Genomic DNA, 12,914 nt, shown 5'->3' with positions numbered 1-12,914 from the left:
GCCTTTGCGCGATAGCGGGTCATCTCCTTGGTTCAGGTGGTCTGCCTAGTCCTTAGAGAAGGACCTGTCCTCTCCTCCCTGTCCCTTTCGGAAGGGAAGTCTAACTCCTAATGAAACTGGAATTCCAGCGCGGATGAACTCTGGAGCAGAGAGCTGGAGCTGATAGATGGAGGAGGGACGCATTTCCAAGTGGTTATCTCTTCTTTAGCTAATGAGCCTCTTTAGTCTTTCTTCTCTGGCTTGGATTTCGGTCTCTGCGAGATGTTTGTAATGGGGGTAACCCTGTCGCCCCGCGCACCGGCTCAGGGACTGTGAGGGTATGGTTCCTGCGCGGGTCCCTCGCCACTAGGCGCCGCTGCGCGCACACCGATCGAGGACTTGGGCCGCAGCGCCAGCCTTCCGAGAGGCCTCTGGGGAGGACGCCAGAAAGGGATTTGCCGTAATAATTTTAAAAAATGTTTTAAAGGTATTAATTCTACTTTTTGTTCCTCAACACTGCCCTACGCATTCAGAGAGGCCAAGGTGACTGGGAATCACAGTAAGTTGGAGGACTTCTTAACCGGTCCCCAGGCCTCCCCATCACCGGACACCTTTTGCATGTCTTGGGCCGGGAAGGGGCTCACCCTTCGCCTCGCTCACCCGGCGCTTCCCTCGCGGCGCTGCCGTCGCACAGTAAGGACCTATGACTCTGGCCCACTGGGAGGATCCATACCGGCGCGACCCTGTTGCAGAGGGAGAACTTCGGGTGGGCCTGACAGAACAAGGCCATGGCCTAACAATAACTAAAATTCGGTGAACCCTATCGTGTGCCAAGCCTACCTATTCCTCTCCACAACCGTCGGAATATTGATATTTCCTTTTCACAGGTGGACAACCAGAACTCAAGAAGGTGGTCCAACAGGTAGTGACCCCAGATAGCCCCCAAGCACCTGAAGTGCATAGGCTGTGCACCCACTCCAGACAATGCTCAGACCTAGAAGGAAGCAGGTAGGGGAGAGAGACCGGGGTTTGCTCCTTTGCAGCATAGGGGCCTTACAGAAACTCAGAGCAAATGGTTATGAACCCCCACCCCCACCCCACCCCCACCCCCAGGAATCACTACCCTTTTATGCCTCCAGAGAGCCAGGAATACAGGCTTCGATCACCCCAACAACTCCTGAGAGTTGAGAGCCTTTGAGAGAGCATGGAGGAGCTTGGCAGAGTGTGAGACCAGCATTAGTGCATTCATATGTCTTTATTGTTCACAGTCTGTGAAGCCCAACAACAAGCCCTGGTGGTGGGTAGGTAATAACAGCAACATCCAGTTCAGGTGATTTTTTTGAAGTTCATTTGTGCCGGACACTGAACACTTTGCTTATCAAACAAGTCCAAGGGACAAGGTACTATTATTTATTCCCATTTGAGAGAAAAGAAAACAGAGGCACAAAGAGGTTAGGTAACTTGCCCAAGGTCACACAGTTAAGCTGTGAATGCAAGCCTCTTTGGGCTTATTATTATACCTTAATAATAAGGTATAATTACATATGGTAAAATTCACACTGTAATGTACAATTCTGTGAGTTTTGAAAAATAGTGGTGTAAGTACCATCACAATCATAAAGTAAAACAATTCTACCCGCCTCCCCCCCCCCAAAAAAAAAAAAAACCAAACACCCAGCTTCATTACTACCCTTTACTACCTTCCAGGCAGTACTGGCTGTATTTTTACTTATGACAAAATGTCTGGAGAGGTTGTGGTGTTGCCCAAGGTCGTTCAGTAAGTGACAGATCCGGGTCAGATCCTTAGCATGTGTCTGCTAGGCCAGCTGCCTGAAGAGCGTAGATTCCCGAGTCTACAGTTAGGCGACGGCTTGGGGCACACACGCAGAAGGGAGGAAGCCCCGCTGCACGCACAGGTTTTGTGTGTTGTTTTGTTTATAAACCGGACGCCCACTTCTTTAGCAGCGGAGAAACAAAGCCCGGGGGCGCATTTTACCACGCCTAAAGCCACGAGTAAAGTGAAAGGCAGCCTTACGGACTAAGAGCTCAGGGTCCGAGCCCAGACCTGAGCTCCCAGCGCCCTGGCGCACCTCGGCCAGCCCATGCGATTAATGAGTTACTCTGCTAGTTAATTCCCCCGCACGTCGGGCCGAGCTGCGAACCTTCCCGGGAGCCTCAGGTCCGGCGCATGAATTAGCATAGATTACCCAGCTTCCAGGGCTTCCGCACCGCCCCTGACTCACCGGAAACGCACTACTTCTTCCAGGGGGCCCGGAGCTGGCTTAGGGTTAGCGGCGCTTGGGGAGAAGGCATGCCTTGCTTCCTTCTAAAAGGCGGTCACTAGACATCGCTACTCCCTCACTCTTGCCCACCTGCCCACCAGCCAGAACCCTTGGGGTTACTCTATCCCTAAAGGGCAGTTTGCAAGAGGCGGGTGGGCTTCGGAGGATGTCACAGGACAGAAGACAGAACAGTTTGGCCCCTGCTCCAGCCAAATGTCCCCCACTGGGCATGAGGCTAAGGGGCCCAGCCTTCAGTCTGTCACTCACTTAAGACATTCTCCCAGGGTCCTGGCCCAAAAGGTGAAAGGTTAAGAAAGTACCAAATAAACTTGAAGCACTTAGGGCTGAAATTTTTAAATGATGGAAACACCCTTACATAGCATACCCTATTGGGGTCTCACCCAATCTCTCAGACAGGACTGCATTCCCTTTGCCCTCAAGGTCAATGACTTTTATACTTCCAACCAAGATCACTAATGCTAGCTGTGCAATAAATGACCATTCCATGCCCCATGGCCTGGGCAATAGTGACCCTGGTTTGGAGCTTCAGAGTCTCAGGCCTAGTGTGGAGGCCTGATCTAGATTTCCTACAAAGATCACACAGAGAAGGTGCCCTCTCCTTCTCTCCCTCTCTTGCTTGCTTGCCACAGGATCCAGGATCCACAGTTTACCCAAATTGGATGCCTCCAGCTTCAGATACCGCAGGACTCATCCCTGGCTCCACTGGGGCTGCTGGTTAGGCACCACTCAAAGACCTCTACCCTTCACTGTGGCTTTAGGCTCCCTGACAGTGAGGGCTTGGTGGGGCTATTTCCATAGCTTGGTGGAGGGAAGGACTTCTGAGGTGGTTTTGGTTTTTGGTTCAAGTCTGAGGAGTGTGTAGCATTTGAATATACCCCTACCCCAAGATCCAATGCCCAGAGTCTTTAAACTTGGAAAAGGTGTGTGTGTTTGGGGGGGTGGGTTGACAAAGCAAGGCAGTATGGAAAAGACAAAGGGTACAAACTGGGCCAGGACTGGGGACTGCAGCTGGTGATGCAGATTTTTGAAGCCTGAGATAGGAGGAAATTTTTCCCATCATGAAGGCAAAGATGAGGCCTATACCTGTCGTGTGTGTGTGTGTGTGTGTGTGTGTGTGGACATGCATGCACATGATTTCTGTGGACTCCCTTCTAATCTGTTTAAAGCCCCAACAACACCAGAAAACACCTCTCTCCCAATGCCTCTTTTTCCTTGAAGATTTCTCTTGGAGGAGTTTCTGGACAATTCCCGCAGCAAGCACGACACTATAGGTGAAATAAAGTTCAGAAATTGACACAGCCAAGGGAAGTCAGATGCAGTAGGGAGAGGTAAAGAGGAGGGAAGGGAAGGAAGTAGCTGAGGAATCTGGGGGCATGTCCTAAGACCCAGATCCTTGGCTGAATCTGGTGGCATTGCAGCCTCCTTCTTGAGGACTTCACTTCTCCCCCATCCTGAAGGATTTCTAGGTTTCATGGAAACCAACCTAGTCTTCAAACAGGCATTTCTTTCTCCTTAAGATAAATGACATGGGCTTGGGAGTAATAGATTTAAAGGATGCCAGGATTTTTTTTTTATCATTAATTGTAAACGTGCAAAATACCTGCTGGTACTTCACTTTAGAAGAATGTAATTGGCAAAAGGGTGGGGGGAGGTAAAAAGAGGCGGCTGATGAATAGATAATAGATCTTTAACCACCAATAAACAGAGAGCAGCGCCAGCAGCCTGGGGGATGTGATCATAATTATGCCGCTACGCGAGCCAATAGGGACAAGAGAACTGGGCCCTAAAATCATCCCAAAACCGAAGGCAAGCTCGAAAATGCGGACACGGTCTGGGACCGGAGACACCATCCACAGCCCTTAGTTGCTAGTTCAGGTTTTGCACAGCAACCCAGCTCAGGGACAACAGATGGCAGAATAATAATAGAAATAATAATAATAATAGCAGCAATAATAACAATGTCAGCACTAATAAAAATAATTCCGGCAACAGAACGGTAGTAATAGCACCGCACCAACTGCTCCCTAACCTTGGTCCCCCGGTCCCGGATATCTCAGAAGGAGTCGTTTTTTTGGGGGGAAGGAGGTGCGCGCTTTTCCAGGCTGAAAAAAAATAGAGGCTGTGGTTTGACAGCGGCGGGGAGGTGGAATCGCACAGCCCGGGAATGGTTGGAGGCTCCAGTCTCAACTTGCAAACGAACCAACCGGGTCAAGGATCGCGAACGCGCGGACCCCGGAACCTCGAAGCTTACGGGTGGTTAGAAGGGTGGGAGGACACCCTCCATCCCCCACCCCAGACTAAGAAACCGCCGGGAGTTTGCTGGGGGTGGGGATTGCTATAACCGAAAGGCGCCTTCAGTCCTCTCCCGGAACCAGTCCCCGCCCGCTTACCCTCGCCGTTCTCTCGGGGCGATCCCAGCTCCCCAGACGCGGAGCCACGGGGTGCAGCTGCGGCGGAGCGCTGAGCGTGAGGAATCTGCCTGTCGGTCGTTCTTACAAGCTCCAGTGCAGCAGGCTCGGGATCCAGGGGGCTGCAGTGGAGGCGCGCGGGCCCGGGACTCTGCAGGGACCCGGGTGCCCCGGAGGGAGTGGTGGTGGTGGAGGAGGAGGCGGTGGCTGAGGGGGAGGAGGTTGGGAAAGAGGAGGAGGAAGAAGAGGAGGAGGAGAAGAAGGAGGAAGAGGAGGAGGAGAGGAAACCCGGAGGAAGAGGAGGAGGCGAAAGAGGAGGAGAGAAGCCTCAGCGGGCTCCGGGGGAGCGAGTGAGCTTGGAGAGCGGGGCGAAGGCACGAAGAGGTCGAGGGACCGGGCGGGCGGCAGGAGGCACGGCCGGGGCAGCGGCGCCGACTCCGTTCCACTCTCGGCCCAGATCCAGGCCTCCGGGTTCCCAGGCGCTCGCCTCCCTCTGACGCACTTTAAAGAGTCTCCCCCCTTCCACCTCAGGGCGAGTAATAGCGACCAATCATCAAGCCATTTACCAGGCTTCGGAGGAAGCTGTTTATGTGATCCCCGCACTAATTAGGCTCATGAACTAACAAATCGTTTGCACAACTTGTGAAGAAGCGAACACTTCCATGGATTGTCCTTGGACTTAGGGCGCCCTGCCCGCCTTTTGGAGAGGAGAGAAAACTTTTTTTTTGCCTCCCCCAAGAAACTTTCCCCCCCTCTCCTCCCTGCTTCTAACTCCGATTCCCCCCCTCCACGCCATCTCGCCAAAAAAAAAAAAAAAAAAAAAAATCACCCCAATCCACGCCTGCAAATTCTTCTGGAAGGATTTTCCCCCTCTCTCCAGGTTGGGCGCGTTTGGTGCAAGATTCTCGGGATCTTCGGCTTTGCTTCTCCTTCCCCTCCCCCTCCTTTCCTTTTTCCTTTCCTTTCTTTCTTCCTTTCCTACCCCCACCCCCACCCCAAACAAACGAGTCCCCAATTCTCGTCGGTCCTCGCCGCGAGCACCGGGCGGCGGAGGCAGCGTGCCACGGTCGCCGGGAGCAGGGAGCCTGGGGCGCCCGCTCCTCGGCGCAGCATGTTCCAGCCGGCGCCCAAGCGCTGTTTCACCATCGAGTCGCTGGTGGCCAAGGACAGTCCCCTGCCCGCCTCGCGATCCGAGGACCCCATCCGTCCTGCAGCGCTCAGCTACGCCAACTCCAGCCCCATAAATCCGTTCCTCAACGGCTTCCATTCGGCCGCCGCCGCCGCAGCCGCGGGCAGGGGCGTCTACTCCAACCCGGACTTAGTGTTCGCCGAAGCGGTCTCGCACCCGCCCAACCCCGCGGTGCCAGTGCACCCGGTGCCGCCACCGCACGCCCTGGCCGCCCACCCCTTGCCCTCCTCGCACTCGCCACACCCCCTCTTCGCCTCGCAGCAGCGGGACCCGTCCACCTTCTACCCCTGGCTCATCCACCGTTACCGATATCTGGGCCATCGATTCCAAGGTACGTGCCACGTCGCGGGACTGCGGCGCGCCGCTCCCGCCGCATCCCTCACTGCGCCCGGCCTGCTCCCGGTGGGCACTTAGCAAGGCCTGGGCGGAGGTTCCACCGGCTCTCCGGCCCAGGCGCCCGGTTTGAAAACTGGGCAGCGAAGGGCTGCGGCGATGGTGTTGATCCCCGCTCTCCCAAACTATGGCTGGTTTTGGGTTCTGGCCCGCCGGCCGCTTGACCTTTTGAGAAGGGGCGCGGACAGAGTTGTCCCCGTGTGCGCTTGAGTCTGGACACGCCAGAGCAGCCTGGTCGGCGTGCCCGTCGCCAGGGAGCCCAGAAACCGCTATGTCCTTAGACTCGCGGTCCCCTTGGTCCGAGGGCCACGGACAGGGCCGCCAGGTTCACCTACGACTGCGTTCCATTCTGTTCGCCACCCGTTGCACGCCCCTTCATCCCAGACCCGCGACTTCAGTCTTCGAGCCTTCTACCCAGACCAGGAGACTCTTGTGACCCTGGAGCAAAGTGTGTTTCCCCCTGCTTTTTGGAGGCCCAGCGAGGGGCGGAAACCCGAGCGGGTAGCAACCTCCGGGGCTCGGCTCTCTCGCAGCGACCTGCTTAATTGGGGAGCGGAGCGGCCCCGGCGGGAAAGCAGGTTCGGTCTGGTTTTTGTTTTTCCTTTTTTTTCAAAAGAAATGAACCAGGTCGAAAGACGGCCTGGGAGGGAAAGATCTGTTTGGGTGTCTTCGTTTCTTGCTATTTAAAAATTTTGTTTTTCTCTAGTTGGGGGTTGGGAGGAAAGTTAAAACAACTTCGGAAAAAGCGGCGAATAATTAGTTTGCCGATTTGAGTCGGATCCAGTTCATAATAGACCGACCTCAGGCGGCAGCCGATCAATACTTAGAGTCTTGTCTGTCCATTAACCCTTTACATTCCCTCCAGAGTCTGGAATTGGGTAGATGTCACACCCCTCCCCATAGTTAAAAAAAAACAAAAACAAAAACAAGAAACAAAAAACAATCCAAACCAAACCAAAGAACTTTTTGCCCTTACTCCTGATCAGAATTTGCCTCCATTCCCGCCTGGACTGTCGGTCTGTTTTCTTTGTTTGTTTGTTTGTTTGTTTGGTGAATTGATTTCCTACTCAAATGAGTGAACCCAAAACATTGGATTTCCTCTCAAAGTTCAGGGCTTCCCTTCTCCATTCTCTGCCAGCTGCCCTCTTGGTCGCCCCAACAGATCTGGAGCAACCAGGATCTTCCCCGGCCGCAGACCGTCCTGGCTCGTGCCGGCAAATCGTAACCCCTGGGTTTCGACCCCATCGCTCAAGTCTCTCCCAGTTCTTTGGAGCCGGGGACCACGGGAGCCAGGTCATCCGGAGGCAGCAGCGGTTGAAACCCGGCACACCAGCCTTGAGATTCTTGTCGCAGTCCGGCTACAACGACTCTTCCGGCCTCTGTACTTTCTCCGAGGCGTAGCAAGACAAAAATAAAAAATTTGAATAAGTCCGCGAGAAAATTCAGGATAGCGGCCCTCTGCCTCTCCACACTGAGGTCAAAGTTTTCTGAGAGGGTAGAAAGAAGAGAGATTTCTGTGGGTGGTGGGCACCAATCTCTCGGCGGGTCTCTGCTGCCCCCTCCTCTGCCTCGGGCGCCGGGAATTGGAGTGTGAGGCCCGCGGCTCCCGGGCGGCTGCAGAGCCCGCCACGGTCCGGAGCTGGGGACTGGCCCCACTCGGGCAGCTTCTGGTTGTGTGCGGCACAGGTGGATCCCCGGCTGTCCGGGGCTTGGCAGCTAAGCCGGCCTCCCTCTCGCGCTCCTGGGGAGGGCCACCAGCATCCGCAGGTCTAGAGCCGCAGACTAGGTGGAGGCCTTGAGCGCTCTGCCCCGCCAGCCCGGCTCGGGAGAAGCGCGCGACTCTGACCAGAGCCGCCACCTAATGGCACTTCTGCTGTGCCCCCTGCAGGGAACGACACAAGCCCCGAGAGTTTCCTTTTGCACAACGCATTGGCCCGAAAGCCGAAAAGGATCCGAACCGCCTTCTCCCCGTCCCAGCTTCTAAGGCTGGAACACGCCTTCGAGAAGAATCACTACGTGGTGGGCGCGGAAAGGAAGCAGCTGGCTCACAGCCTCAGCCTTACGGAAACTCAGGTGAGAGCGGCCAGGAGCCAGGACATCCCGTCTAGGCAGAGGCCCCCTCACCCCAATATAAGGACCCTGGTAGCTGGCACCCAGCATACCCACGAATGCTGAGCTCCGACAGGGCGTTTGCAAAGGGCCCTGTGGTTCCTTTCAAGCCAGGGCTCTGGATTTATAACTTCCCTGTTGCCCAGCTTCCCTGGGCTCCAGCAAGGAGGCTCTAAGAGTCTAAGCGCTGAGTTGCTCCTTCTGCCTAGCTGTACAGGCCTTGTAGCCTCTGGCCAGATACCTCTATAGTTTTGATGAGACTTTTGGTAAGAGTCATGGGGTCCAGGATGAGGGAAAGTGAAGCGGCATGTCTGGGTGATTGAGGCTCAAGGTTGGAGAGGGTAGAGAGCCGGTTAAGGGAGAGTTCTGAGCAACTCAAGGCCCAAGGCTCTCATTATAGGCCCCAGTTACTCTTCTCAAAGAAGGAGAGTCTTGGAAGCTGGAGGCCAAGAGTGCTGGGTGCAATCGAAATCAGAGAAATAGAATTTGAAGATTGCAGAGAGGGCCTGGGGGATAGGCCCTTCTGCTCAGCAGGGTCCCGAGGCCGGCCAGGCTTGGGCTTGTCCCAAGGCGGGGAGGGGGCTTGGGGCTACTGTAGGCGCTACTGTACCGGAGCCCCAGGGCGGGGTCAAAGTTCCCAACAAACAGTAACATTTTCGAGCAGATTAAGTTGTAACACTTTTTCTGGGAAGCGCAAAAAGGTCGAGGCTTTTGTTTTTAAAGCGTTCCCCCCCCCGGACAAAACTGAAGAGGGCCTCGCGGGTTTGTGCGGGGCGGGCACAAGGCGCGGCCCGGCTGATTTCTCCTGGACAGGCGAGGCGGCGGTGGTCTTTGTCCGCCTCGCTGCCCACGCTGCCTGGAGTCTTTGTGTGCGTGTCAAGCCCCGAGCGCACCGACGCGCGCCTTGGGCGAGCGCCGGGGGAGAAATGAACCATCCTCCCCCTCAATTAGCAAACTCAAAGCAAATTAAACTCAGCCTTGTTCCCGCTCAGCTTTTCCATGGGGCACTTTGGGGGACTGCGGCATTGGGGAGAGCAAGCGGATCTGTGGTGTCTTAAGGGAGAGAGTGGGCGCCGGACCTCGAGGGCACTGCTCTGATATGACTCCCTGGCATGTGGAAGGTGCGGCAGTCACGTATTTCTAGCCAGGACCCACTGCGGGAAGCTTGGACAAGGGCTACTATTTGGTCTGGTTGCGGGTGGGGACCCACCACCCAGTTTTCCCAGGGGGCCATCGAATCTCAGCTGACTCCAACCTCATTGGTCTAGGGACCTCTAGCAGTTGCTCTGAAGAGGCCAGGCTGCCTGCTCTGCCTGCCTTGGTGGGAAGTGATGTGGCCCAATCTGAGGTTGACCCCTGGCCTGTTCTGGGCTGGATAGGAGGGAGGAATATGGGGGCTCTCTCTTTCCCCCTCCTCTTTGTCAGTTCCTCTTACTTCCCTCTATTCCACAGTCTTTCCCGAGCTTTCACTTTTGAACCCCATTTCCTGGCTGGAAAGGCAAGGCTGGGTTAGTCCTCAGTCCCTTCTCCCCACTGTTCCTTGGCTTCCTCCATCTCAGCCCACTTTTGCTCACCTGCAGGGTCACTCAGCAAGGAGGCAGTGGCTGAGGCACATCCTGATCTTCTACCCAGGGACCAGTGCCTTACAGATGAGGCTCTATATTTAGGCTAGGAAAGACCTGCAGAAAATGGAAAGCACATTGGGCCCTCGGGGAAGTTGCAGCCTGGACTGAGGTCTTCTTGCATTCACTTGTTGGAGGGAGTTAGGATCATAACTTTTTAAATTTCTCCTACTTATTATTTTATAGGGGTTCTTGTTCTTTGCAGTCTGCTCTCAGAGGGAAGTGGGTACCTGGGCAGGGCCAGGCAAGAAGGGGTTCAGTGTGCTGTGGACAGCGGGGGCCCTGGGGAAGGGCTGTCTAGGGGGGGATTCAGAAGGGCAGGGAGCTGGGCTTCCCACTCATCACTGGGGACCCTGCTTCCCGAGGGGAGGCCCTGGGCGGCCAGCCTTTAGGTATGCATTTGAAAGACTGGACTCTCAGTCTTGCACCGGGAGCCATCTGGGGGAGGGATCAGGGACTTGGTACCAGGATGCTGCTAAGGACCTAATGCACAGCACCTGCTTCTGCCCCTACAGGTAAAAGTATGGTTTCAGAACCGGAGGACAAAGTTCAAAAGGCAGAAGCTGGAGGAAGAAGGCTCAGATTCGCAACAAAAGAAAAAAGGGACACACCATATTAACCGGTGGAGAATTGCCACCAAGCAAGCAAGTCCGGAGGAAATAGACGTGACCTCAGACGATTAAAAACACAAACCCAAACCCACAGAAACGGACAACATGGAGTAAAACAGAGACAGGGAGAGGAGGGGAAGAAGGAAAAAACCCTACAAAACAAAAACAAACCGCGCACACATTCACCGAGAAAGGGAGAGGGGATCAGAGAGCTACAGCAGGCTTCGCAGACTTTGGACAGCGAGGGCGCTGGGTCCCAATCCGAGACCACGCCAGGATGGCAGAGGATCCAGGCTCCTACATCAACTTGCAACCTTCGTCTAAAGAGGCAGCTGAGTGAGTGAGAGACAGAGAGAGGAAGAGAGAGGGAGGGAGAGGGAGAGAGAGAGGGAGACAGAGGGAGAGGGAGAGAAAGAAGGAGATCTCCAGATCCAAATGTGGTAGAGCTGAAGGCGCACTCTGACAAGGAGAGCTGTCAGTCAATCGCCAAACAGGGAGACAAGATGATTGGCAGGTATTCCGTTTATCACAGTCCACTTAAAAAATGATGATAATGATGATTTTTAAAAAACCAACCCAACCAGGCACAGGACTTTTAATTTTGCACTTCGCAGTTTTCCCCCAGTCTTTAAAAATAATTAGTTATAACAAGCGAAATTCCATATCTAGCCCCATCCCACACCTGTTTCAAAAACTTGAATTGCATGTAGCAGTTGTTGGGCGAATGGTGTCTAAAGACAAAATGAATTGTAATTTTATTTTCCTTTTAAAGACAGGTTCTGTGTGTTTTTTATTTTTATTTTTTCCGAGAAATGTGCAGTCTGTAAACACTTTTTGATACCTTCTGATGTCAAAGTGATTGTGAAAGCTAAATGAAGTAGGCTCAGAGATAGTGGTCCTCTTACAGAGAAACGGGGAGCAGGATGGGGATGTGGGTGGTAAGGGAGGGTGCCCACCAGAAAAATCAGGATTTGTGCTAGGGGAAAAAAAAACATAAATTAATTCTATTTCTTGGACATTCCCTTTCCTTACATTCTGAGGCTCAAAACCACCAAGTTAACTTTTCCTTGTAGTGGTTGGAGAAATTGGCTGAGTTCAACCATTCATTGTACGGGCCGTTCAAAACTTTAAATCTATGTATTGCAAAAATGGAAGGACTGTAGTTAGCGGGGATGATGTTAGTGTGGCCAAGGACATGTGGCAAGTTTTCAAGCACTGAGTTTCTCTTCCAAGACCATAGACTTACTAAAGAGAGCGACAAATGCTTCCTTAATGTCTTCTATACCAGAATGTAAATATTTTTGTGTTTTGTGTTAATTTGTTAGAATTCTAACACACTATATACTTCCAAGAAGTATGTCAATGTCAATATTTTGTCAATAAAGATTTATCAATATGCCCTCAGAGTAGTCGTCTTGGGAAACTGAATTGGATCTTTACAAAAAAGTATCTCTATGATTTGAGTGTGGTCCTTTCCCAAATGGGCTCAAGAAATCCTGGCTCCCCACCTGCAAATGGGCCGTATTGTTGGCTTCCGGCAACATTTTAAAGAGATATGAAAGTAGAGAAGGGAGTTGATTAGGATAACTAAAGTCTTTTAGAAAGAGAGAAAAAGTTTTTTTCAAGCAGACTTTTGCCTGTAGGTTGCGTGCCCTACTGGAGGGGGTTCCGTTTGAACTTCAGATCCAAAATTGGCACTTATCTTTACCTCTGTTTTTTTTTTTTTTAATTTAAACATATAATTATGACTTGAAGAACATTCTCCCAGTATTGGGAAAAACACTTAGCAGAATCAGAATCCTGGGACTTCTAAACTTGGTTTCTGACTTCAAAACCCCTTAAGTACAAGTCTCCCCCACCCCCTCTCCCTTCTTTCCTTCTTTCCTTCCTTTCTTTCCTCTCTCCCTGGCCCCAATCTGCCAAAGGTGATGGGATGAACCCAAAGGCCTCAGGAACCTTATAAGGCAAGCATTCTGAGAAACCTTCAACTCTTAATTTTAACATTAAAGAAAAAGTTGTAACCATTCTTGGAGGAAACTTAGCTTTTCCCTTCCTCCTTCCCCCTTCTGGGGGTATGAGGTTGTTTTTGCATGCTTCATTTGCTTCTTATCCTGATAGGCTGCATTAATCAGTTTTATTTCCATTGATAGAGAAACCTCGTCTGTTCTGTTCGAGCTACAAAGCGTCCTGCGAGCTTTTGTGAAAGTGCAAATCAGTTTAAGCAATTATCATACCAGGAATATGAAGGGGAAAGAGGAGGCCCTGCCCAGTGGTCTCCTTTAATCTCTTAATCCATGGAT

The 12,914-nt window shown here is 52.8% G+C and overlaps 1 protein-coding gene and 1 long non-coding RNA gene across 3 annotated transcripts in view; one reads left to right on the top strand and one right to left on the bottom strand.

The window, feature by feature from the left end:
- The window catches only part of LOC139705404 (uncharacterized), a 45,694-nt gene extending 40,648 nt beyond the window's left edge, over positions 1–5,046 (bottom strand). The window contains exon 1 of the long non-coding RNA XR_011707281.1: positions 4,673–5,046. This is a non-coding gene — a long non-coding RNA (uncharacterized lncRNA). The remainder of the gene's footprint in view (positions 1–4,672) is intronic.
- Positions 5,047–5,722: 676 nt separating this feature from the next.
- Emx2 (empty spiracles homeobox 2) lies at positions 5,723–12,009 on the top strand. 2 transcript variants are annotated; one of them, XM_027930416.2, is made up of 3 exons: positions 5,723–6,210; positions 8,161–8,345; positions 10,519–12,009. In XM_027930416.2, the coding sequence occupies exons 1-3, from the start codon at positions 5,802–5,804 to the stop codon at positions 10,684–10,686; spliced, it is 762 nt and encodes a 253-aa protein (XP_027786217.1). In that variant the 5' UTR covers positions 5,723–5,801; the 3' UTR covers positions 10,687–12,009. The 2 variants fall into 2 exon arrangements, with proteins under 2 accessions (XP_027786217.1, XP_027786218.1); XM_027930417.2 differs by lacking the exon at positions 8,161–8,345.
- Positions 12,010–12,914: the final 905 nt, after the last annotated feature.

Source organism: Marmota flaviventris, chromosome 4 (genome assembly GCF_047511675.1).
Source record: "Marmota flaviventris isolate mMarFla1 chromosome 4, mMarFla1.hap1, whole genome shotgun sequence".
Classification (NCBI taxonomy): domain Eukaryota; kingdom Metazoa; phylum Chordata; class Mammalia; order Rodentia; family Sciuridae; genus Marmota; species Marmota flaviventris.
This window is presented reverse-complemented; position numbering and strand designations above follow the sequence as displayed.